The following is a 27,078-nucleotide window of genomic DNA, read 5'->3' as shown; positions in this document are numbered from 1 at the left end:
AACTCTCTAGTCAATGATAACATGGTCAAGGAAGAGATAAAGAAAGAAATTAAAGACTTTTTAGAATTTAATAAAAATGAAGGCACAACATACCCAAACTTATGAGACACAATGAAAGCACACCAAAAATTCTACGACAAAAAGAAGCAAATACACCCAGGAAGACAGGAAATACTCAAATTCAGGGCTGAAATCAAACAGAAAACAAGGACTATACAAAGAATCAAGAAAACCAGGAGCTGATTCTTTGAGAAAATCAACAAGATAGATAAACCCTTAGCCAGACTAACCAGAAGGCAAAGATAGCATATCGAAATTAACAAAATCAGAAATGTAAAGGGAGACAAAAACAACAGAATTGGAGGAAATCCAAAAAACCATCAGATCCTACTACAAAAGCCTATATTCAACAAAACTGGAAAATTTGACTGAAATGGACAATTTTCTAGACAGATACCAGCTACCAAAGTTAAATTAGGAACAGATAAACTACCTAAATAACCCCCATAACTCCTAAAGAAATAAAAGCAATTATCAAAAGTCTCCCAACCAAAAAGGGACCAGAACCAGATGGGTTCAGTGCACACATCTATTAGACCTCGTAGAAGACCTAATACCAATACTGTCAAAACTATTACAGAAAATAGAAACAGACTGAACACTATCAAATTCTTTCTATGAAGGCACAGTTATATTTATGCCTAAATCACACAAAGACCCAACAAAGAAAGAGAACTTCAGACAATTTTCCTTATGATTATTGACACAAAAATACTCAATAAAATTCTTGCAAAACGAATCCAAGAAAACATCAAAACTATCATTCATCACAATCTAGTAGGCTTCATCTAAGGGATGCAGGGATAGTTCAATATATGGAAATGCATCAACGTAATCCCCCACATAAACAAACTCAAAGATAAAAATCACATGATCATCTCATTAGATGCTGAGAAAGCATTTGTCAAAATTCAACACCCCTTCATGATAAAAGACCTGGGAAGTTCAGGAATTCAAGGAACATCAACGAAATGAGGTCAAAGGGATGAAAAATAGGAAAGAAAGAAGTCAAAATATCACTATTTGCAGATGATATGGTAGTATACTTAAGCTACCTCAAAAGTTCCACCAGAGAACTACTAATCCTGAAAAACAAAGTGGGTAGGTATAACATTAAATCAAACAAATCAGGACCCTTCTTCTACTCAAAGAATAAACAGACTGAGAAAGAAATTAGGGAATTGACACCCTTCACAATAGTCCCAAATACCATAATACCTCAGAGGGACTCCAACCGAGGAAATGAAAGATCTGTATGAGAAGACCTTCAAGTCTCTGAAGAAAGAAATTGAAGAAGATCTCAGAAGATGGAAGGACCTCCCATGCTCATGGATTTGCAGAATTAGTATAGTAAAAATGGCCCTTTTGACAAAAGCAATCTACAGATTCAATGCAATTCTCATCAAAATTCCAAACCAATTCACAAACACATGTTCCATTATGTTCATAGCAGCCTTATTTATAATAGCCAGAAGCTGGAAAGAACCCAGATGCCGTTAAACAGAAGAATAGATACAGAAAACGTGGTACATCTACAAAATGGAGTACTGTTCAGCTATCAAAAACAATGACTTCAAGTAATTCACCCGCCAATGGATTAAACTTGAAAATATCATCCTGAGTGAGGTAACGCAACCAAAAAAAATGCACATTATGTAAGTGGATATTAGCCCAAAAGCTCAAATTATCCAAGATACAATCCACAGGCCATATGAAGCTCAAGAAGAATGGTTACCAAAGTAGGGATATTTCACTCCTTAAAAGGAGGAACAAAAATATTCATAGGAGGGGATATGGAATCAAAGTTTGGTGGCCCATATATATACAGCCACCAAAACTAGAAAAGATTGATGAAGCTAAGAAGTGCATGCTGACAGGAACTGGATATAGATGTCTCCAGAGAGATACAGTAAGTGCATGGCAAATACAGAGGCAAATTCTAGCAGTAAACCTTTGAACTGAGAATAGGTCCCCCGTTGGAAGAATTAGAGAAAGGATTGAAAGAGGTGAAGGGACTTGCAACCCCAGAAGAACAACACTGCTAACCAACTAGAATTTCCAGGGACTAAACCACTACCCAAAGAACATATTCGGATTGACCCATGGCTCCAGCTGCATATTTAGCAGAGAATGCCCTTGTTGGGCACCAGTGGAAGGAGAAGCCCTTGATCCTGCCAAGCCCTTGACCCCCGGTGTAGGGAAATATCATGGGGTGGTGGGGGCTTGCATGAAGGGAGGGAGTGGATGGGGAGGGGAGCACTCTCATAGAAGAAGGGCAGGGGAATACTATTGGGGGCTTATATCTCTGAAACCAGGAAAAGGAATAACATTTGAAATGTAAATTAAAAACCCAGTAAAATAAAAATAAAAAATAGAAGATTGCAGACTAAACAGGAGAATAGACCAAGAGACAAAAGAGTAGGATCAGAGAGTAGAAGAGAAGACTGCTGCTGAGAGTTGTCCCAGGGGAATCTGAACTGTGCCACAGAAGTTACTGCCAAGAGACACTTAGAAGAACCTAAACGCAAAATAACAAAATAAGAAATAAAATAAAATCTACAAGACATCACAGGACATCAGGGGTTTTCATAAGTGGTTACATAGTGATAAGATGCTCTCCAAACAGCAGAAACTGGCACTTGCAGTGTTTTGTAGGCACATAAAATACCACCATAAAATAAAAGAAACAGGGTTATTGCCCTGAGGTACCAATTAAACATCCTGATCTGACTTTCTGAATTATAATCTTACAAGAATACAAATTTAAAGGACACAGATGAGACAAAATAGTCATTCAAGAGAAATCAAATTACAGCAAAATCAAAGACATTAAACACTTGGATAGTAAGTACTGCTATACAATTACAGGAGTGAAGAAATCATGGTGGTGGACTAGCAAAAGAAAGTTAAGATCAGTGGAGCAGAATCGATGTGCACAAACAACCCCAAAAATCTATTGTCAACACATTTATACAGAGTCTGAAGAAAATTCAGTTGAGAAACGTCTTTTGCGCAAACTGTATGGTGCGAGCACAGTCCATGCTACCAGGATAAGCAACAGATACCACTCTTCAATCACTTCTGGTGAATATTAACTTGAGGTTATACTCAAAGTCTTGCTCTTTGATACACTAACTCTTCCCACAACATGCCTTTTCATATACCATTCAGTCGTTCAGAAATTAGCTTCTATACCTATCATTATAAAATAAACAATATAGCTAGATAAAGTTTAATCCGCTAGACATGCAGGAAATCTAGCCACACAATATGTGCATTTATGGTGCCAATATGCATACTTCCATGACAGTTGGTTGCTTTTTACTTGATTAGAATTTTTTTCATTTTATTGTTATTCTACCTATCTACATTGCAAATGTTATCCCCCTTCTCTGTTTCCCCTCCATAAGCCCCATATCCACTCCTCCCACCTCCCTTCTTCCATAAGGGTGCTCCTCCACCTGCCCACCTACTCCTGCCTCAGCACCCTAGCATTCCATCACCAAGAATCATCAGGCCTCTAGAGGGCCAAGAGGTTACCCTCCCAGTGATGCCAGATAAATCAATCAATCTTCTGCTACATATCTGGAGTCATAGGTACCCCCTGTATACTCTTTGGTTGGTGTTTTAGTCCTTGGGAACTCTTAGTGGGGTTGTTTGGTTGATATTCTTGTTGTTCTTATAAGGTTGCAAACCCCTTCAGCTCCTATAGTCCTTGCCCTAACTTCTCCATTTGGGTCCCTATGTGTAGTCTAATATTTGACTGTATACATCTGCATCTGTATTTGTCTGGTTCTTGTAGAGCCTCTCAGGGGACAGCTATAACAGGCTTCTCTCAGGAAACACTTCTTGGCATCAGCAATAGTGTCTGGGTTTGGTGTCAGCCGATGGGATGGATCCCTAGGTAGGGCAGTCTCTGGATGGCCTTTCCTTCAGTTTCTGCTCCACCCTTTGTCCCTTCATTTCCTTTTGACAGGAGGAATTCTGGATTAATATTTTTGAGGTGGGTGGGTGGTCCCATCCCTCAACCTGGGGCCATACTTATCCACTGGATATGGTCTCTATAGGTTCTATCTCCCCTTTGTTGGGTATTTTGCCTAATGTCCTACCTGTAGGGTCCTGGAAACCTCTTGTGTCCCTGGCATCTGGGACTTTCAAGTGGCTACTCCCCAGTTCCCCCTCCCCCATTTCTACACATTTACCTTCAAATTTTGATTCTTTGTACTTCTTCCCAATCTCCTCCCTTATCTGAACTGCCCTCACTTTCCCCTCACCCTCCTCTCTCCCTCCCAGATACCTGTCTCCCTCTACTTCCCAGAGATTATTCTCTTCCCCTACTGAGTAGGACTGTAGCATCCACACTTTTTTTACATTTTTCCAATCTTATCTGCCCTTTGGCTTGTTTTCTCCACAACTGCAGTGGAGTTAATGTGCTCTGATTAACAAATTCCCTTAATATCACAAGTATCTGTATGCTACATTCTAACATATAACATATACAGAAATCTTTTTCAAAGTATACTGACGTCAAACATCTCTGACAAACGTTTCAATGTTCAACAAACCAGAAAATGTTTGAAAAATAAAATAATCTTATATTAACATTTTACCTGTTTTTGTTTAATCAGGTAATAATCAACAAAATCACGAGGGTTTGTAACATCCAATGATTCCTGGTGTTCTTCTATTTTCTTCAACAAATAGCTTTTCATATAATTAATATTTTTTGCTATTTTGTGATGAGTTCCAGGAAAATAGTCAATGAGTGAAGGAAAACTATTGCAGACCTATAAAACCAGACCAATAATTTATTTTGTTAATATGTGTTGCTTTAATTTTATTTATGTGTGCGTGTATGTGTGTGAATATGTGTATGTATTTGTGTGCCTGTGTGTCATTGTTTGTGCTTGTGTATCTGTGTGTGTCTATACATACACATGCAAGTGTATGATATATGGATGGGTGCCTTTGAAGGCCAGATGTATTAGAGCCTCTGAAACTAGTGGTTGTGAACCACCTGGCATGGGTACTGAAGATTGGACTCAGATCCTTTGGAAGGTAACACACAACCTTAAGCACTGATGCATCTATTCAGTCCCTGACTATAGGCATAATATATTGTGTACTGTGTAAAATGTATCCTTCTATCACTCAAATGCTGATTACCCTATCCTACTCTCTTGTTTCCATCTGAGACAGCGTTATACTGCTTATGTTAAGCAACTCTTGTATGAGGTTTGTGTAAACAAGGTTCATCATTTATTCTCTGACTTGTCCATAAAAGCTGGAAATAACTAGGCAATAGAAAGTATAGGGCAGGACTTTTACCAGCCAGGGGATAAGGAAGAGAAAGGAAGAGAGGATTCAGCATGAGGAAGGGATCTAGACAGACATAAAAAGCAATATACATTTGAATTCCAGATAGTCAAACCAATCCAAAAATTCAAATGGTTTGGGATTTTGCTGGTAGACAGACAGATTTGATTAGAGAATTACAATATAATTTTAATGCTAGATATTATGTTTTAACTTGGAAACTGTCTTGATCTATCTGTGTCATTGTTGGGCAACTAGCTAAGATAAAGAAAAGCACCCTCTGTGCTAATTTACTACACACATACAAAATGATATTCATTATACATTTGCCAAAGAATCCTTTTCAATGGATAGATTTGAAGAAATGCACATATCTAAAATATATACAATGTCCAGCATGGGTTTATGAATGCAGACATGAATAAAAATGGTGTCTAACATAAAGAAATGTATTTCATTTCAGGCATGGAATAATGTAATGCCCTCTGAGTATAGAAAGAATTGGGTGAAAAATTCCTGACCAATTGATCAAAGATCATAAGTTTCCACATTATTGAGTTTGAAATATGATATGTTAATTATTGCCATTTATAGTATTCAGATGATAGCAGAAGGGAAGTGTTAAGTGACTTGATTTACAGAACAAAAGGTATATTTAACTTCCTAAAACCAGTCTCAGCAAAGAGTGAATATTCAGAAGTGGTTGGGGTTCCTAAGAGCCTTGAATGCAAATGTACATCATACCACTTACAAGATTCTCTATGACCACAAAGTTATTATGCAGAATTCAGGAGATGCTAATTCGAGCTATGACAACCGTGTAAGGACATTTGTGGTCTACACAGCATTGAACTATTCATATTCTATTTCTACCTGTCACCTCATCACTAGGATTGTGGCTCAAAAATCAAAGCATTGAAAATAAACATGCTTTCAAGGCAGATTTCATTGCCACTGATATTCTTTCTCCTTACGAGAATATTGATTCTAAACTAAGGTATTTCTGCCCAGAAATATGATGAGTATTGCTTAGTAGTTTAAAGACAACAAGAATGTTGCATTGAATAATGTCCTGTGATTTTTTGGGCACACTTTAAGTGTATTAAATGTTGTGCTTTATACCAACAGTTCTCTGTACATTCATGGGAAGATCAATGAATATTCTTTACATAATACATTGGTCAGAACCAAGGTGTCTTATCACATCACTTTTTGGGAAATATTGAATTAGATCTGTGCCAGTAAAGTATCATTTGTGTTCTCACAAGTTAAAAAAATATTGACATCACCTGCATCCATGGGGAGCTCATAATCTTGAGATTCTCATTCACTTTTTCCATGAACGTAAGCATTTCCTTATCTTTATAATCAAAATGATTCTGGAAAGTAATGGAGCAGATGACATTGCATGGAGCACAGTTCAGGATCAAGGAGGGGTCACAGGGTGAGCCTGAAGATTTAGAAAAAATTAGAAAAATACCATTAAAATAGACAAATAAGACACGCTGTTTCTGTTAAAAGGTAAATATTCTTTAGGAGTTTTAAATCATATCTTGCCTACAATTTTCCTAATAGCTAAGCATTTATTATATATAAAATTCACATATCTCTTTGATCTTAAACCTGAGGTGATTTTTCTAGGGAGAAGCAAAATTTATAGGTTTGTAAATATTTTCCAATATCATCAAATTTCTGTGCTGATATAGTGCTTACAATTTTGCATCATATTGAAGTATATGATCTTACAGGTTTAAAACTCTTAAGGAAAATCTATTATACCAATTCAGCAGTTTTAACTCTCTTCTGTACTGAAAGGAAACAAAAACGTTATAATAAAATTTTCATGTATTCAGAGATTCAGAGCAGAATTTTATCTTACTTCACTGCGTATAGGCTATTTGATACTCAGAAGGAAATAGAAAAGTGTATACCTGGAAGTTGTGTATCCACAATCAATAAATCAAAAAAGCAACTATTGATCCAAAAAAGGAGGAGAGGACCACACTACAGGTGGTTTCCGTATGAGAGGAAAAACCATGATGAGAACTGCTCCTTGCTATACAAGAAGATGGTGCAACTCCAAGAACAGCCAGTTCTCTGTGGATTTGTTGATATGACTAAATTAAATATAAAATTTTACCGTACATATTCTAGGAGGGGAAAAACATGAAAGAATTGATAGAGACTTCTATATTCATTTTGTCACCTGAAAGCGATATATTTTGCTGAGTGCCATGTCTTGCATTCACAATTTTGTACCATAGGCCAAAGTTTCAGGGTGCTTAGGGCAAAGATTAAGAAATTTCACAAAGGAACTCAACAACACAAGGTGCTAGAAGATAAGACAGTCCATAGGTAGACATTTTTAGCTAATGGTACCCAAGTTATGGAAAAGAGAAGTGTCAGTACTAGGTCTTTATCTCAGCTGTAGACAGGATTCTGAGAGATAAACAGAAAGGATCGCATATAGATACCCGAGAACCCTCAGAAAGACATTGGAAAGAATGGAGAATTGGTTTCAAAACTGCATAGTTAGGGGGATCACCAGACACACTTTCCTTACTTCTGTGACCACCAAGCATGTTAGTGGTGCACTCCTATATTTGTAGGTAAGCATTTATATAAAGAAACTAAAAATAAACACAAATATTTAAGTAACAATTCTGGAGAAGGAAGGAATAGGAAAAACTGAAATAGAATTTCCAGAAAGGTGATGGTATGTGAGCATGTTCAAAGCACATGGTACACTACAATAAGGATCTTTATGAAACCCTCACTATATATACTATTAGTATTGATCTTTTTTACAAGAGAACTAAATAACAAGCATGTTCAATCACACTCTACACAAAATGTCTGGGGGAAAACGAGATTTATACTTTTGTAAACATTTTCAAAAATCATCATCATCAAATTTCTGTGTAAATATAATGCTTAAAATTATGCATCACATTGATGTCAATAATATTACAGGTTCAAAATTCATAAGAAAATTCTTTTTTTTAGTTCTGTGAATACATCACAGAAGCGTTGTGTTGTGTTGTGTGTGTGTGTCTGTGTGTGTGTTGTGTTGTGTGTGTGTGTGTGTGTGTGTGTGTTTATACTTAGGGAGATCTGGAAAGCATGTCATATGTCATGGAGCTACCTTATATAGTTGCTGGGAACCCATTGCTGCTCCTCTGGAGAAACATACTCTCCTAGGTGATAAGCCATCTCTCAGGGAAGTTTCTTCTGATGTCCTTTCTATAGAGAATTTTTTTGATCAAATGATCAGTAGTCTTTATTTTCCAGGTGATCCTTAATTTAAGTCTGAAGACTTCACATAGGGATCATTAAATTACCACTTTTCTGAATAAATTAATGAACATTTAAATAAAATAAAATCCTTACAATTGCTGTTAGTATACTGGACTTTTAAAACATAATTATATTCTATATTGTCAAGTAATGTTTTAATTTACCAAAAAGGAGTGGAAGATAAACATTTGGGAATTTTCAAGAGTGTATACATGCTACCCACAGGTTAAATTTGATTTTTCGTTCTTTCCTTTCTCTTTATTTGGAAGACTAACTTAAAAATCATTAGAAATCAAATGGCTAATCAAATTTTTCCTTCAGAAACTTGTTGAGTAGTACCATCCACTGTAGTAGGAAAAGAAAAATCTTTTTTCAGACAAACACTCACAAAGAGTTAACTTGTGTAGAAATGGCAGGCAGCAGAGTTAGTTGAAATAGTTGAGATTTAATTTAAAAAATGATTTAGTTTGAAAATATTTCCACAGCTTCTCTATGCATTTTTAAAGATCTGGGATGTCATATGTATTTTATTAGAACATACGTCAGAATTCTGAGTATATAAAAGAAGAAATAATTAAATTGATTATATTTCTTGATTTTTATTAATTAAAATGTCCCTGAATCTCTGGAATGAATACGACTAGATCATAAAGGATGGAGAGGTGAGATGGCTCCAAAGTTCCACCAATAGTCAAGAATTACTGGCACTTCTTAGTTCTTAAGACAGAATTATTTGACTTTCTTTAAAAGTATGGCTGTCTATAATATGTCAATTGTACTCTAGAAGAATGCCACACATACATGACATTTCTTAACCACTGTCAGAGAAGCTTCTGTTTATAGTAGATGATGACCAACACAGAGACAACAAGAGAACACAGAGCAAAGAATAAGAGACTTCAAAATGTTCAGTCCTAAATATAACTTATGTATTATCCTCCTTCCTTGAAAGATTCAGGGACCATTGAGAAATAGGGAACAGAAAGGTGGTGGATAACCACAAGGAAAAAATGTCTTCTGGGCACAGCAGGACAGCTGCACATATGAAGTCACAGCAAATATAATAGGATGAGCAAGACCTGTGCAAGCCAAAGTCATAACATATCCTAAAACGGTAGCTGGGCATGATGTGCTGTACATAGTGAAGGGATTATTTGCAATTATTAGCTTCTGGAAGAGGAAGTGTCAAATTCCTCTAAAAGTATAGCTGCCACACCTTATAAAAGATATCTCTTCTTAGAGCATATGTGGGACCATCACAGAAAGGCACAATTGGATACAATGCAGATATCAACAGATTGTAGGGATATCAACTTCAACCAACACATCTAAGTCTCAACTTCTCCATTTGTAGATCAGGGAACATGCAGAAGAGGAGGCAGAAACATTGTAAGAACAAGAATAGCATGAAATCTATTGTGAAAACTTGTCCTGGACATGGCTGCAAAAATAATTAGAAAAATGACTGAATCATTAGGAGTGTTAATGTGGGAAGATAAAAAGCTCAGACGCTACCCTTAGACAGAGAGCTATATATGACTGATGGGGTGAGGAAAATTAACCTCTGTAATGATAAGCCCACTTATTGGTTTCATAAGTTGTTAATTGCTAGTGACTGTCTTTGTCATCCACATGGTGGGTAAACTGAACCATTGGAGGTCAGTGCTTAAAGTCACTGACAAGGGTTGATCCAGATACCTACAGGGGCTGCTGCTAAAGGCAGATTAGAGAAGTTGCTCAGCAGACATATTTGCTGAAGGAAGGGAACTTAATTGACTGGGTCTGGCACTCTATATTGCCAGTCCTCCGCCCCCCAAAAAAACAGCCAAACAACAACAACAACAAAAAAAAAACCCTATGAACTCTTTTAACTCCTTGGGGTCAGAGAGAAAGAGGATGAAAGAGAAAGTTCATACACACACACACATACACACACACACACACACACACACACACACACACTCACAGACAGAATGGACAAATCAAAAAGCAGAGTCCAACTTCATACACACAAATATGCTTGCATATATACATACAAACATACACACATGCATACAGATGATCAGACAGACAAATAAATATTCACCTATTGAATGGTTAGAAAAAAGCTTCAGCATGCAAAGTCCAAGTATTACATACATACATATATACATACATACATAGACACACACATACATACATACATACATACATACATACATACATACATACATACACACAACTGGTGGATGGAAGGAACAATGTTCCAAGTCCCATTTGCACAAACTCTACACACACACTTACAGCTGATGGCTGTGAGAGGCAATGTCCCAGCCAAACCATTCACATACACATAGTTGATGCATGAGAGAAACAATGTTCTAGCCACACCCTATCTTAGTTTATTCTTTCTTCTACAGCTCATATATCCCAGCAAAATCTTTCAAGCAGTATATAATTATAATGTGATTACATGTTAGTTTTCTTCTGGTGAATGATTATGAAGAAACAGTATGTTTTCTCCTAACTTTAGGAAATATAATATTACATAGCGCATGTAAAGATCAAATTAATCTTAAAAAATCATATGCATTCATAAACAAGCAACATCTATAGTTTAACAAAATGTAAGCAAGCAAGAGAGTTTCTCACGGTTTTTTCTCTTACTGGAAGGCAGCAATTTGCTGTTATAAAGAAAGAAGTATTACAATACTATTTATCTTTAAAAGTAATCCTGTAAAATCATAATCACAAATCTAAACTTTTATATAAAAATCAGTCATATCTATCTTTTTTATTAGACATATTTCTTCATTTACATTTCAAATGTTATTCCCTTTCCCGGTTTCCTGTCCATAATCACCCTCCCATTCTCTCTCCACCATAAGGATGTTTCCCCAATCAACCACCCCTTATAACCCCCCCAACATTCCCCTGAACCAGGAGTCCACCCTTGGCAGGACCAAGGGCTTCCCCTTCCACTGGTGCCACAACAAAGCTATTCTTTGCTACTTATTCAGTCAGAGCCCTGGATCAGTATATGGATGGTCGTTTAATCCCTGGAATTGCTGGTTGGTTGGCATTGCTGTACTTATGGGTTTGAAGACCCTTCAGCTCTTTCAACCCTTAGTCTAATTCCCCCAAAGGGGGCACCATTCTCAGTTCAGTGGTTTGTTGCTAGCCTCACCTCTGTAATTGAAATACTCTGGTTGTGTATCTCAGGAGAGATGTATATGCAATCACTTTCAACATGCTCTTCATAACATCATCAATCTTATCTAGCTTTGGTGGCTGTATACATATGGGTCACATATGGGGCAGGCACTGAATGGCCATTTTTCAGTCACTGCTGTGAACTTTGCCTTCATATCCCCTCCTATGGACATTTTTGCTACCCCTCTTAAGAAGGAGTGATAGCATCTGCATTTTGGTCATCCTTCTTCTTGAGCTTCCTGTGGTCTGTGGATTGCATCGTGGGTAATTCGAGATTTTTGGCTAATATCCACTTATCACTGAGTGCATACCATACGTGTTTTTCTGTGATTGGGGTACCTCACTCAGGATGATATTTTCTAGTTCATTCCATCTGCCTATGAACTTCATGAAGTCATTGATTTTGATTACTGAGTAATAGTCCATTGTGTAGATGTACAACAATTTCTTAATACATTCCTTTGAAGGGCATCTGGGTTCTTTCCAGCTTCTGTTAGAAATAAGGCTGCTGTAAACATAGTGGAGCATGTGTCTTTGTTGTATGTTGGAGCATCTTTTGGGTACATGCCCAGCAGAAGTATAGCTGGCTCCTCAGGAAGTGCCATGTCCAATTTTCTGAGAAACCTCCAGACTAATTTCAAGAGTGGTTGAACCAGATTGCAGTCCCACCAAAAATGGAGGAGTATTCCTCTTTCTCCACATTCTTGCCAGCATCTACTATCACCTGAGTTTTTCATCTTAGACTGACTGGTGTGAGGTGGAATCTCAGGGTTGTTTGGATTTGGAATTCTGCCTCTGTGTGTCTCGAGTCTACCAGGCAGGTCACTTGGAGCAGAAAAATAGGTCTTATCTCTGCTCTCAGGTGTGTAGGTGCTCCTGGTTACTGTCTTTCAGCTCTCGATGAAGGCAAGAATCAGAAGGGTCCTGTCCCTGACTGCTCCTAGTTCCCTGCATCCAGCAGGCACAGCTGGCACTACGTGATTCCCTCTTGGTGGGGTATGTGGGCAGAGAGTAGTCTCCTCTGATTTCTCAGAAGTGTCTGCACTTCTGTAGGTCCAACTCTCTCCCCTGAGGGATTGGGTTCAGGGAATTGTTTGTCCAGTTCAGTTCAGTTCTGGGCAAAGACCAGAATGGCAGGTATATGCAGTTGATTGTTCCTATATTCCTGTGTCCAGAGGCACTATGAAGTTTCCTCTTGAACAAGCAATATTGGCAAAAGTGGGTAGAAGTGGCAGTCTGCTTTGAGGTCTCAGGATGGTCTGCACTTTGGGTGTTCAGCTCTCTTACTCACAGTCATATCTGTCTTAAATCCTCAAAATGTACATCTACTCATCAACAATAGTTAATAAATCATATCGGAAAGCTGAATGCAAAAAATGATATATGAAATCAGTTATCACCAGTCCATCCTCAATGAGATGTAATGACATCAGAGAATAATGACACTGTTCGTGTTCCCTGACCATAAAAGGTCCCTAGCTTAACTAAAACTGTACCTTTCTGAACTTCACACTGTTCCCTAAGATTTTTTACATCGGAGATAGTAGTAAAAATTATCTCAACCAAGCTTAACTGACTTATTTTTCCCAAAGTTTTCTAAGGGTGGTAGTCATTGTTCACATTCTAAATCTCTAAGTTCTTCTCTAAGGTGGTGTTCCAGTAGTAATGCCAAAAATAAATCAGGCACTAATATTGTGAATGCCACCAAGACTTCCCAGTGAGGGAATGGAAGTCTGCTTAAAGTTTTCATATAACTCTTAAACTAAGAGTGCAACAAACAGAGCAGAACTCCATAACAGCATAATGTCCACAGGACACATAGGTCTCAGGGCTGTGACACAAAAAGGCCCTCCCATAGTGCTATGGTAACCCATGGACTGAATTACATAAATTCTAAAGCCATTTGTCATTTCTCCTGCATGACCCTTGGCAGAGCTGTTTGGTTGTAAAATCATATATAATGTATCCAACAAGCCTGATAGCATACCTGAAAACTCTAGAAAAAAATAAGCAAATACACCCAGGAGAAGTTGAATGTAGAAAATATCAAACAGTGCTGAAATCAACCATGTTGAAACAAAAATAATTATACAAAGAATCAACAAAACCACAAGTTAGTTCTCTGAGAAAATCAACAAGATAGATAAATACTTAGCCAGGCTAACCAGAGGGAACAGACAGTGTATACAAATTAAAAAAATCAGAAATGGAAAGGGAGACATAACAGAAACTGAGGAAATTCAAAAAATTACCAGGTCCTACTACCAAAGACTATACTCAACAAAACTGGAAAATCTGGATGAAATGGACAATTCTATAGACAGATACCAGGTACCAAAGTTTAATCAGGGTCAGATAAACAATCCAAATAGTTCTGTAACCCCTAAGAAATCGAAGCAGTCATTAAATGTCTCCCAACACTTTGGTTGGTGGTTTAGTCCCTGAAGCTCTGAGAGGTCTAGTTAGTGTTAGTTGATATTGTTGTTCTTCCTATCAGGTTGCAAACCACTTCAACTTCTTCAGTGTTTACTCTAACTCCTCCATTGGAGTCCCTGTGCTCAGTCCAGTGGTTAGCTGCAAGCATCATCATCTGTATTAGTAAGGATATAGCAGAGCCTCTCAGGAGACCTCTATCAGACTCCTGTCAGCAAGCACTTCTTGGTATCAGCAGTAGTGACTGGGTTTGGTGGATGAAGAATTGACTTTGAATTTTGCTGGAGATTGAATGGAATCTGTAGATTGCTTTCAGAAAAATGGCCATTTTCATTATATTAACCCTGCCAATCCATGGGCATGAGATATGTTTTCATTTTCTGAGATCTTCAACTTTTTTCTTTAGAGACTTGAAGCTCTTGTTATACAGATGTTTCACTTCCTTGATTAGAGTCACACCAAGGTATTTTATATTATTTGTGAATATTGTAAAGGGTGTCTTTTCCTTAATTTCTTTCTCAGCCTGTTTATCCTTTGAGTAGAGGAAGATTACTGATTTGTTTGAGTTAATTTTATACGTAACTCCTTTGCTGAAATTGTTTATCAGTTTAGCATTCCTCTCATGGAAGTTTTGGGGTCACTTAATTTGTATTATCATATCATCTGCACATAATGATACTTTGACATCTTCTTTTCCAATTTGTATCCCTTTAACCTCTTTTAATTGTCTAATTGTTCTTGCTAGGACTCCAACTACTATATTGAAAATGTAGAGTGAGTGGGCAACCTTGGATAGTCCCTAATTTTAGTGGGATTTCTTCAAGTTTCCCTCCATTTAGTTTGATTTTGGAATGAATCTGTAGTTAATACAGTGTAATTTATCTGTAGTTCAAGAAAATGTAAGCAAATATCTTCTGCCACCTTTATCAGTAGCATTTATTCTTTGATGAAATGATACAAAATGGGGAAACCACATCTATTCTAATAAGACTACATAGTTCCACAACTCAGCATAAAATTACATGAAGCATATATTGTTATTTCTGATTAAAAACAATGAAATTGTTTTAGATAGAACATTATCAACATAACTTAGCCATGCATACCCTAACTAAGATGTAAATGTATAAATTTGTATTTACCTTTTGTTTTCCTCAGTTCTTCCACTAGGCACTGTGCTTCCTCTTGAACACGGTCCTCAATGTTCCTTTTTCCAATTCCCAAATTCCGAAAGGTCATGATTGTGAATCGTCTCATCTCTTTCCATCTGTTTCCATTGCTAAAAACAATGCCTAAAGAAATGAGAAGATACTAGAAATAGATGCTAGGAACAGATGAAAATGGAAGCCATAGAGACGTCCTACTGTGCTTAAGAAGGAAGTCCACCCCTTTCTTTCAAACTTATATCTTAATATAAACATGATACAACACACACATGAATATGTACACTTACTTACCAAAACCTTTAGTAACATTTTCAATCATTGGATAGCTTCCTCTACCAGAAAACTTCTCCCCGTTATCAATCAGAGCTTCCTTTATTGCTTCATATCCATGCAATATGACAGTGGGCTGTGAGCCCAAATACAGAGTGAACACAGGGCCATAGGTTTTTGAAAACTGGAAATAGGAAAGAAAATGCAAATACTAGCAAACATATGTTATCTTAATCTACACAGTGTAAACCTCATTCACACTAACATTGTCTTTGCATTTTAATGATGCAGACATAAATCAGCAAAATTAGGCCCAATTAATGTTTGAAGTGTAAATTTTTAAGACAACACCAATGATTCTATTGATCAGTCCAGATTTGGCTTACTGCTATCACAAACACAGAGAATGAACACTGCAGAAGCAGGTGTGAACACCACAGGTATACAGTATTTCCTGAAAAACTGGTCCCTTATATGGCAGTATTCTTAACACCAGATTTAGGCATGCATGAACCAAAAATGGATATGAATATCACTAAATATGCAGAATGATATTTTTGCATTTCTTGTGTTACTCCATGTCCATTGGTATTTAGATAAATTAGGTATTAGTTCTCTAGAGTCCAGTGTCAAGTAGATAACCTCAATAAAGATATATGTCTAAAAGTATACCTGACTTATTGAATAAAATGTTACTCACTATTGACTCCCAAACAAAACTAATCGGAAAAGCTGTTTTTAAAAAAGAAAACAAATATTCATAAATTTTCTAGTTTGAGTGGATTTTTATTTTTTATTTAAAAAATGTTTTGAGCTGGAGCGCCATTTACAACTTATAGCTCAGTTGTATTCCTGGAGGCCTGAAAGCACCAGGGATAAGCATTTGGACCCCTCCCTCACAAAGTGTGCCTTCCATGTCTCATATGCCCATCACCAACGATCTATGCCCTGTCCCCTGAGCTCTTCCAACTTTTCTGGAGACCTACATGGACCAAGGATAATTTGGTAAGAACCAGCCCCAGACTGCTTGCCTCCAGGGGCCACCAAGCAAAAGCAACCTGAACGTTACCCCCTGTGTTCCATTTTGTCCCTGTATCTCCATTCTCTGAGACTGCATGCAGTGGGGGAAACCAGGTAAAAATGCTCACCTCCAAGTTCCCTGCAAACCAATACCCTCTAAATCATACCAAAGGGTCCTAAGCTGCACATGGTCTCTTGTGTTCCATTGTGCAGCTCAAAACTCTGCCTGCATTCCTGGAGGCCTGCCAGTAACTGGGACAGTCACTTTGGTAAAAGCAGCTTAAGAACAAAAATCAAGAAAAACTTGGGCAAAATGGCACCACCAGAGCCTAGATATTCTACTCTAGCAAGCCGCATATATGCTAACATAGTTAAAACATGAAAAAATGACCTTAAATCCAATAAAGATGATAGAGGACTTTAAGAGGAAATGAATAAAACTGTTTAAGATCTCAAAATGGAAATAAAGCAATAAATAAGTAAATAAGTAAGCAAACAAATAAATACCAAACACCAACAAACACAAACAAAAAATACACAAATATAAAAATCCTGGAGATAAAACAATTAGGTAAAAGAACAGAAGCTACAAATTTAAAGATATCAAAGAAATAATCAAAAGCATAAAAAGGTATGATAGAATAAATAAATTCATCTGTAAAGAATATGATAAATATAAATAGTTTCTGACACAAAACATTAATAAAATCTGGGACAGTATGAAAGACCAAACCAAAGAATGATAGGAGTAAAAGAAGATTGCCAGCTACATGCCCAGAAAGTATTTTCAATCAAATCATAGAAGAAAATTTTCCCCAAGCTAAAGAAAAAACTGCCTATGAACATATGCAAAGCTTACAAAATTCCAACTAGATTGAGCCAGAAAAGAAAATATTTCCACCGTATATTAATGAAAACATAAAACCTAAAGAACAAACAAAGAATATTTAAAGATCCAAGGAAGAAATACCAAGTAACATGCAAAGGGAGATCTAACAGAATTATACTGAATTCTTAATAGAGACTCTAAAAATGAAATGATCCCAGACAAATGTCTTGTAGAATCTGTGAAACCATCAAAACCAACCTAAACTACTATACACTGCAAAATTCAAATTCACCATAGATGGAGAAAGTAGGATATTCCATGACAAAACCAAATTTAAAAGAATATCTTTCAACAATCTAGCCATATAGAAGATACTGGAAGGAAAACTTTAACTCAAGGATATTGACTATACCCATGAAAACACAAGAAATAAGTAATTCCTTACAAATAAAATCAAAAGAAGGTGTATGCGCGCGCGCGCACACACACACACACACACACACACACACACACACACACTCCATTATCATGAGAATAACAGCAATTCATAATCATTGGTTATTAATATCAATCAAAATACAGTTTCTTACTGTGGCTGTAACTTTTCTGATCCTGGCCCACAGCTCCATGCTCCCAAATCCCATGGGAGAGAGAGCTGAACACCAAGAGGTGCGGGCAATCCTGAGACTGCAGGGCAGAACAGACTGCCACTTCTGCCTAGCCTTGTCCTCATCCCTGGCCCAAAAGGAAACTACATAGTGCCTCTGGACACAGGAATATAGGAGCAGTCATCTGCAGGAGCAAGGTGGAGATCTGTGCCCAGATCTGAACTGAACAGGTCAAACAGCTCCCAGCATCCAAAGCCCGTGGGGGTGGAGAATTAGACCCTCAGAAGTGTGGACACTCCTGAGATACGAGAGGAGACTACTCTCTACCCACCTTCTGGTCTAAAGAGGAAAATACCTAGTGCCATCTCTGCCCTGGGAACAGGGAACTAGGAGCAATAGAGGCAGGACCCTTCCAGTTGCTGCCCTCACCAAGAGCTGAAAGCCAGCTGTCAGGAGCAACTATATGCCTGAGAGCAGAGGTAAGGCCAACTGTTTTGCTCCAAGTGACCTGCCTGGTGGACTCAGGACACACAAAGATAGAAGTACTCTAGGAACGGGCACTTCTGGTTTCTGACTGTGGCCAGAACATATCTGATCCCAGCCCACAGCTCCCTGCTCCCAAACCCATGGGAGAGAGAACTGAACACTCAGAAGTGCAGGCAATCCTGAGACTGCAGGGCAGTACAGACTGCAACTTCTGCCCACATTTGCCTACATCACAGGCACAAGCGGAAACTGCGTAGTGACTCTGAGCATAGAAATATAGGAGAACGGCAAAAGATTTATACGATCTGAAGAGAAATCAGACAACAAAAGGAGGTCAAGGGGATATAGATCAGCAAAGAAGAAGTCAAAATATCACTATTTGCAGATGATATAATAGTATATTTAAGTGATCCCAAAAGTTCCACCAGAGAACTACTAAAACTGATAAACAACTTCAGCAAAGTGGCTGGGTATAAAATTAACTCAAATAAATCAGTAGCCTCCCTCTACACAAAAGAGAAACAAGCCAAGAAAGAAATTAGGGAAACAACACCCTTCATAATAGACCCAAATAATATAAAGTACCTCGGTGTCACTTTAACCAAGCAAATAAAAGATCTGTACAATAAGAACTTCAAGACTCTGAAGAAAGAAATTGAAGAGGCCTCAGAAGATGGAAAGATGTCCCATGCTCATGGATTGGCAGGATTAATATAGTAAAAATGGCCATTTTACCAAAAGCGATCTACAGATTCAATGCAATCCCCATCAAAATACCAATCCAATTCTTCAAAGAGTTAGACAGAACAATTTGCAAATTCATCTGGAATAGCAAACCCCCAGGATAGCTAAAACTGTCCTCAACAATAAAAGGACTTCAGGGGGAATCACTATCCCTGAACTCAAGCAGTATTACAGAGCGATAGTGATAAAAACTGCATGGTATTGGTACAGAGACAGAAAGATAGACCAATGGAACAGAATTGAAGACCCAGAAATGAACCCACACACCTATGGGAACTTGATTTTTGACAAAGGAGCCAAAACCATCAAATGGAAAAAAGATAGCATTTTCAGCAAATGGTGCTTGTTCAACTAGAGGTCAACATGTAGAAGAATGCAGATTGATCCATGCTTATCACCCTGTACAAAGCTTAAGTCCAAGTGGATCAAGGACCTCCACATCAAACCAGATACACTCAAACTAATAGAAGAAAAACTAGGGCAGCATCTCGAACACATGGGCACTGGAAAAAACTTCCTGAACAAAACACCAATGGCTTATGCTCTAAGATCAAGAATCTACAAATGGGATCTCATAAAACTGCAAAGCTTCTGTAAGGCAAAGGACACTGTGGTTAGGACAAAACGGCAACCAACAGATTGGGAAAAGATCTTTACCAATCCTACAACAGATAGAGGGCTTATATCCAAAATATACAAAGAACTCAAGAAGTTAGACCGCAGGGAGACAAATAACCCTATTAAAAAATGGGGTTCAGAGCTAAACAAAGAATTCACAGCTGAGGAATGCCGAATGGCTGAGAAACACCTAAAGAAATGTTCAACATCTTTAGTCATAAGGGAAATGCAAATCAAAACAACCCTGAGATTTCACCTCACACCAGTGAGAATGGCTAAGATCAAAAACTCAGGGGACAACAGATGCTGGCGAGGATGTGGAGAAAGAGAAACACTCCTCCATTGTTGGTGGGATTGCAGACTGTTACAACCATTCTGGAGATCAGTCTCTAGGTTTCTCAGAAAATTGGACATTGAACTGCCTGAGGATCCAGCTATACCTCTCTTTGGCATATACCCAAAAGATGCCCCAACATATAAAAAAGACACATGCTCCACTATGTTCATCACAACCTTATTTATAATAGCCATAACCTGGAAAGAACCCAGATGCCCTTCAACAAAGGAATGGATACAGAAAATGTGGTACATCTACACAATGGAATATTACTCAGCTATCAAAAACAATGACTTTATGAAATTCGTAGGCAAATGTTTGGAACTGGAAAATATCATCCTGAGTGAGGTAACCCAATCACAGAAAAACACACATGGTATGCACTCATTGATAAGCGACTATTAGCCCAAATGCTTGAATTACCCTTGATGCCTAGAACAAATGACACTCAGGACAGATGATCAAAATGTGAATGCTTCACTCCTTCTTTAAAAGGGGAACAAGAATACCCTTGGCAAGGAATAGAGAGGCAAAGATTAAAACAGACACAGAAGGAACACCCATTCAGAGCCTGCCCCACATGTGGCCAATACATATACAGCCATCCAATTAGACAAGATGGATGAAGCAAAGAAGTGCAGGCTGATAGGAGCCGGATGTATATCGCTCCTGAGAGACACAGCCAGAATACAGCAATCACAGAGGCGAATGCCAGCAGCAAACCACTGAACTGAGAATAGGACCCCCGTTGAAGGAATCAGAGAAAGAACTGGAAGAGCTTGAAGGGGCTCGAGACCCCTTATGAACAACAATGCCAAGCAACCAGATATTCCAGGGACTAAGCCACTACCTAAAGACTATACATGGACTGTCCCTGTACTCTTACCTCATAGGTAGCAATGAATATCCTAGTAAGAGCACCAGTGGAAGGGGAAGCCCTGGGTCCTGCTAAGACTGAACCCCCAGTGAACTAGATTGTTGAGGGGAGGGCGGCAATGGGGGGAGGATGGGGAGGGGAACACCGATAAGAAAGGGGAGGGGGAAGGGGGGAGGGGGATGTTTGCCCTGGAAACCGGGAAAGGGAATAACACTCGAAATGTATATAAGAAATACTCAAGTTAATAAAAAAAGATTTAAAATAAAAATTAAGTTTCAAAAAGTTAAATATATATATATATATATATATATATATAGCAGCAGTCAGCTGCAGGAGCCCCAAGATCCAGATCTGTGCCCAGATCTGAACTAACCAGTCAAACCGTTCCCTATACCCAAATCACTTACAGTGGGGGGAGATATACTCTGAGAAACAGGAGGAGAGTACTCTCTCCACATCTGACCAGATACATTCAAAGTAATAGAAAAAGTAGGGAAGAGTCTTGAACACATGGGCACTGGGGAAACTTTTCTGAACAGAGCACCAATGGCTTATAATCTAATATCAAGTATTGACAAATGGAACCTCAAAAAACTGCAAAGCTTCCGTAAGGCAAAGAACACTGTCATTAGAACAAACGGTAACCAACAGATTTGGAAAATATCTTTAACACTTGTACATCCGATGGAGGGCTAATATCCAAAATATACAAAAACTCAAGATGTTAGAATCCAGAGAGCCAAATAACACCATTAAGAAATGGGGTACAGCGCTAAACAATGAATAAACAGTTAAGGAATATGAAATGGCTGCTAAGCTCCTAAAGAAATGTTAAACATCCTTAGTCATCAGGGAAATGCAAATCAAACAACCCTGAGATTCCACCTCAAATCAGTCAGAATGGCTAAAATCTAAAACTCAGGCACCAGCAGATGCTGATGAGGATGTGGAGAAAGAGGAACACTTTTCCATTGTTGGTGGGATTTCTAACTAGTACAACCTCTCTGGAAATCAGTCTGGAGGATCCTCAGAAAATTGGACATTGCACTACCTGAGGACCCAACTATACCTCTCCTGGGCATATATTCAAAAGAAAAGGTGCTCTGTCATACAACAAAGGCACATGCTCCACTATGTTCATAGCAGCCTTATTTATAATAGCCAGAAGCTGGAGAGAACCCAGATGCCCTTCAATCAAGGAATGGATACAGAAAATGTATTACATGTTCACAATAGAGTACTACTGAGCTATGGAAACAATGACTTCATGAAATTCATAGGCAAATGAAAGGAACTAGAAAATATCATTTTGAGTGAAGTATCCCAATCACAAAAAACACACATGGTATTCACTCATTGATAAGTGTATATTAGCCCAAATGCTCGAATTACCCAAGATGCAATGCATGAATCACATGAAATTCAGGAAAGATGAACAAAATGTGGATGCTTCATTCCTTCTTAAAAAGGAAAATAAAAAATATCCATAGGAGGGGATATGGAAGCAAAATTTAGAGCAGAGACTGAAGGAATGGCCATTCAGAGCCGGTACCACATGTGGCCCATATACATACATACATACATACATATATATATATATATATATATATACATATATCCAGCAAAACAGATAAGATGCATGAAGCAAAGAAGTGAATGATGACAGGAACCAGATATAGATCTCTCCCAAGAGACACAACGGAACGTGTCAAATACAGAAGTGAATGCTAGCAGCAAACCACTGAACTGAGAATGGGACCCCTGTTGGAGGAATTAGATAAAGAATTGAAAGAGCTGAAGGGGCTTGCGACCCCAAAAGAATAACAATGACAGCCAACCAGCACTTCCAGGAATTAAACCACCACCCAAAGTCAATACATGGACTGACCTTGGGCTCCAACTACACATGTAGCTGTGAATAGCCTTGTTGGGGTACCAATGGAAGGGCAAGCCCTTGGTCCTGCCAAGGTTGGACTCCCAGTTCAGGGGATTGTTTACAGAGGTTAGGGGGAGATGGATGGGAAGGGGAACACTCTTACAGAAAGGGAGGAGGGGTTATGGGGCTGACGGACAGTAAACCTGGAAAGGGGGTAACATTTATATTTTTTAAGTATTCTTTTATTTTCCATCTTTATTAATTTGGGTATTTTTTATTTACATTTTATTGTTATTCCATTTCCCGGTTCTGGGCCACCATCCCCCTAACTCCTCCCCGTCGCTTTCTATATGGGTGTTCCCCTCCACATTCTCCCCCCATTACTGCCCTCCTCCCAACAATCACGTTCACTGGGGGTTCAGTCTGGCAGGACCAAGGGCTTCCCCTTCCACTGGTGCTCTTACTATTCATTGCTACCTATGAGGTTGGAGCCCAGGGTCAGTCCATGTATAGTCTTTGGGTAGTGGCTTAGTCTCTGGAAGCTCTGGTTGGTTGGCATTGTTGTTCATGTAAGGTTGAGAGCCCCTTCAAGCTCTTCCAGTCCTTTCTCTGATTCCTTCAATGGGGGTACCGTTCTCAGTTCAGTGGTTTGCTGCTGGCATTCGCCTATGTATTTGCTGTATTCTGGCTGTTGCTCTCAGGAGAGGTCTACATCCGGTTCCTGTCGGCCTGCACTTCTTTGCTTCATCCATCTTGTATAATTTGGTGGCTCTATATGTATGGGCCACATGTGGGGCGGGCTCTGAATGGGTGTTCCTTCTGCCCCTGTTTTAATCTTTGGTTGGCAGACTTCTAATGACTGCTTCTTTTGCCTTGGGCTCGTGGGTCAGTTTAGATGATTTATCTGAGAGAACATGGAAAGGGCCTCAAACTCATTGATCCCCTGGGGTGTGTATTGAAAGACAGACAGACAGACAGACAGACAGACAGACAGACAGAAAGAAAGAAAGAAAGAAAGAAAGGAAGAAAGGAAGAAAGAAAGAAAGGGAGGGAGGAAGGAAGGGAGGAAGGAAGGGAGGAAGGGAGGGAGGAAGGAAGGAAGGAAGGAAGGAAGGAAGGAAGGAAGGAAGGAAGGAAGGGAAAGAAAAGAAAAGAAATCCTTCTTGAACAAGCTAGGAACCTAGTAAAATAGAAACTCCAGTAATCTATGAGGGTGACTGTAGCCATAACTGTTTCAGTAGGGGATATAGACGCTAAAATAGCCACCTGCTAAGACCAGGCAAAACTTTAGTGGACAGGCAGGGACACCATTCCAGCCACAAAACCTTCAAGTCACAATTTTTCATGTCTACAAGTTGTGCATGGATAAAGCTGGAGCAAAATTTGAAGAAATTACCAAACAATGCCTGGCCCAACTTGAGAGACATTCCTTAAGAAAAAGCCTATCCATGACCCTATTAATGATATTCTGCTATACTTACAGACATGAGACTAGCATAACTGTCATCTGATAGGCTTCAACAATCAGCAGTTGGAATTAGATGGAAACTCACAACCAAATATTAGGAAGAGCTAAGAAGAAACTACAGTCAGGATTTGAGTTACTAAAATAATTAATAAATTAATGCCATGACCTAACTTTCTTCAACATGAAACCTTGTTCATTATTCAATTCCTGACAAGTGCCAGTTATAAAAGGCATAAGCTACACAATACTTGGTGAGAGGTATGACTTTATGATTATTTATAACATTACTGTCTTCAGTACTATATTTTCATTTAAAAGAAGTTCTAATTTATCTTCCTTATCAAGTTATTACAGGATCACCGACAATACTTACCTTGGTTAAGGATTGGCTGATGTTCTTCACATCTATCTGGAGGAAATTACCAATAATTGGGAGAGGAGTGGGGCCAGGAGGGAGCTTCCTTCTCCTAGAGCTCTGTCTCCAGAGTGAGAGGAGAATGAGAGAGGAGAGAGTAAGTACCAGGAAAGTGACCAGATCCATGGAGACCCTCCTTACTGATGCAGTTGTGATCAGGCAGCACAGAGATTTTATAACATGCTGAAACAACATGCACCTCTTTGAGCATCATTGATTAGTCCATTAGGGAATCTTTAATCCCACTTGCTCTCTATCAAGTGATCTTTGTCCCTTTGATAGAGATAAATATAAGATATCATTTACTTTGACCTTTATACAGTGCCCATTTGAATTTCTGGCTAATACTAAGGATTGGTGCCCAATTACTGATAATAAAAGTAAACAAATATTTTCTAATGTGTGGTAATTCTTCAGAATTAATATATTAATTTTAAGATTCAAGAAAACTCCTCCATATATGACTTAAGTCATATATTACTTATGATATTTATATACTCAATGAAATATGTTTATTTTTAACAAAATCATACTATATAACATAGGCAGGTCTCTAACTGACAGCTCTTCTGCTACATTGCCCCAATAACCAGAAATATATTTACATACCACAAAGATCATGCATACTTAAAATGTTTATTTTCTATACTAAACATTCCAACAGATTTTGTTCAATAACATATGCTTTATAGCTCCTTATTTTACTCTTGTCCAATACAAAACAAAGAACAGAAAACATACATGTCAGTCACACATCTTTACTCAATTATAAAAGACCATTATTCTTTTTCTAAGGGTGGTGAAACAAAAAGAACTGTCAGTATCTCACAGATCATAGTTGGAAGAATTTAAAATCCACTGTGAATATCTAACGAGCATGCTTATTACCCTGACTTTATTATAGATTCTTGAAGAAAAGTTTCATGATTCTCCATTTTCCACTAATGCACATATGAAACTGGTTAAGCATGATTCTGTACAGAGAAAATAACAATAACTGATACCAGCTAAGTGTTCCCAAACAGCAGTACCAACTGGGTACCTAGTGTTCAAATGTCTGAGGCTAAGGAGGACATTTCTACATAAACAAAAGCTCAATTCTGAACTATTATGTCCATAATTACTTGACTATTCATTATGTAAATATATTGATGATAACCACTATCACAAAAAATAAACATGACTCTAGTTAATAATTATATTCTTTAACCTTAGAGTCAAAAAGGTTTATTTATTTTGTAATGTTCAGAACTTCAGTGGCCCAATGTCAGGGTTATTCTCATCATTTACAGCAGAGAAAGAAGAAGTTTGTTGTTATCATATTATATAACTCTAAAATCCCCCCCCCAAAATAGATTATATGTATGCATACAATCAGATATCTTTTTATGCCTGGAGAGATATTGATTCTGGTACAATTTCACTTACTTATAAGACATTTTGGGCCTTTGGATCAACTTTTCCTTTATCAAATATAAGAATTACAGAATACTTAGAGAGAGATGAGGCTCTGAGCTCAAGTAGACTACATTTTGCTTGATTTTTGAGGAAGGAGCTGTTAGTGATGCATGGCGTATCAGCAATCATTGCAACTCTATCTAAGATTAAAGATTTTGTGTAAACTTTTTCTTGACACTTTTCTTCATATCATTTCATTTATTGGCATGTATCTTCACCCATCAACACATATTTTGAAGCATTTCTATGTCATTTTGAAAAAAAATATTAGTGCATATTGATTACAAAATTGAATAGAATTCATAATACCATTTTATTAATATCAAGTCATTATGTAATGACTTGGAAATTATAAACACTTTTTTTACCAGTTGTTTCTTCTACATTAGGAATCCTAATAATATTTCTCTTCTAAAATGTCCTTCCATGTCATAGACTACACTCTTTGTTAATAAATATCTCAAAGGGGAGGCCCCAGGGAATCTATGGGAGTGACTCTAGCTGAGACTTCTAGCAGTGCGGGATGTGGCATCTGAAGTGACCATGGCCTGGAGCCAGGCAGGACTCAAAGTGGATAAATAAAGACACCAACTCACCCACAAAACTTT

General features: G+C 38.0%; 1 protein-coding gene across 6 annotated transcripts in view; it reads right to left on the bottom strand.

The window, feature by feature from the left end:
- LOC134484003 (cytochrome P450 2C7-like) overlaps window positions 1-25,258 on the bottom strand; it is a 301,184-nt gene extending 275,926 nt beyond the window's left edge. For 3 of the 6 annotated variants that reach the window (XR_010061296.1, XR_010061297.1, XM_063280361.1), the window contains exons 1-5: window positions 24,971-25,258; window positions 15,756-15,918; window positions 15,441-15,590; window positions 6,666-6,826; window positions 4,671-4,847 (exon numbers count right to left, since the gene is read on the bottom strand). Coding sequence is in view for 4 of the 6 variants with exons in the window: in XM_063280361.1 (XP_063136431.1) it covers window positions 4,671-4,847; window positions 6,666-6,826; window positions 15,441-15,590; window positions 15,756-15,918; window positions 24,971-25,207 (888 nt within the window). In the remaining 2 variants the exon portion in view is untranslated. The remainder of the gene's footprint in view (window positions 1-4,670; window positions 4,848-6,665; window positions 6,827-15,440; window positions 15,591-15,755; window positions 15,919-24,970) is intronic. The other 3 variants (XM_063280367.1, XM_063280364.1, XM_063280363.1) reach the window with 2 other exon arrangements.
- Window positions 25,259-27,078: the final 1,820 nt, after the last annotated feature.

This window comes from Rattus norvegicus, chromosome 1, assembly GCF_036323735.1.
Source record: "Rattus norvegicus strain BN/NHsdMcwi chromosome 1, GRCr8, whole genome shotgun sequence".
In the NCBI taxonomy this organism is placed as follows: Eukaryota; Metazoa; Chordata; class Mammalia; order Rodentia; family Muridae; genus Rattus; species Rattus norvegicus.
The sequence above is the reverse complement of the archived record's forward strand: the minus strand, read 5'-3'. Positions and strand labels throughout refer to the sequence as shown.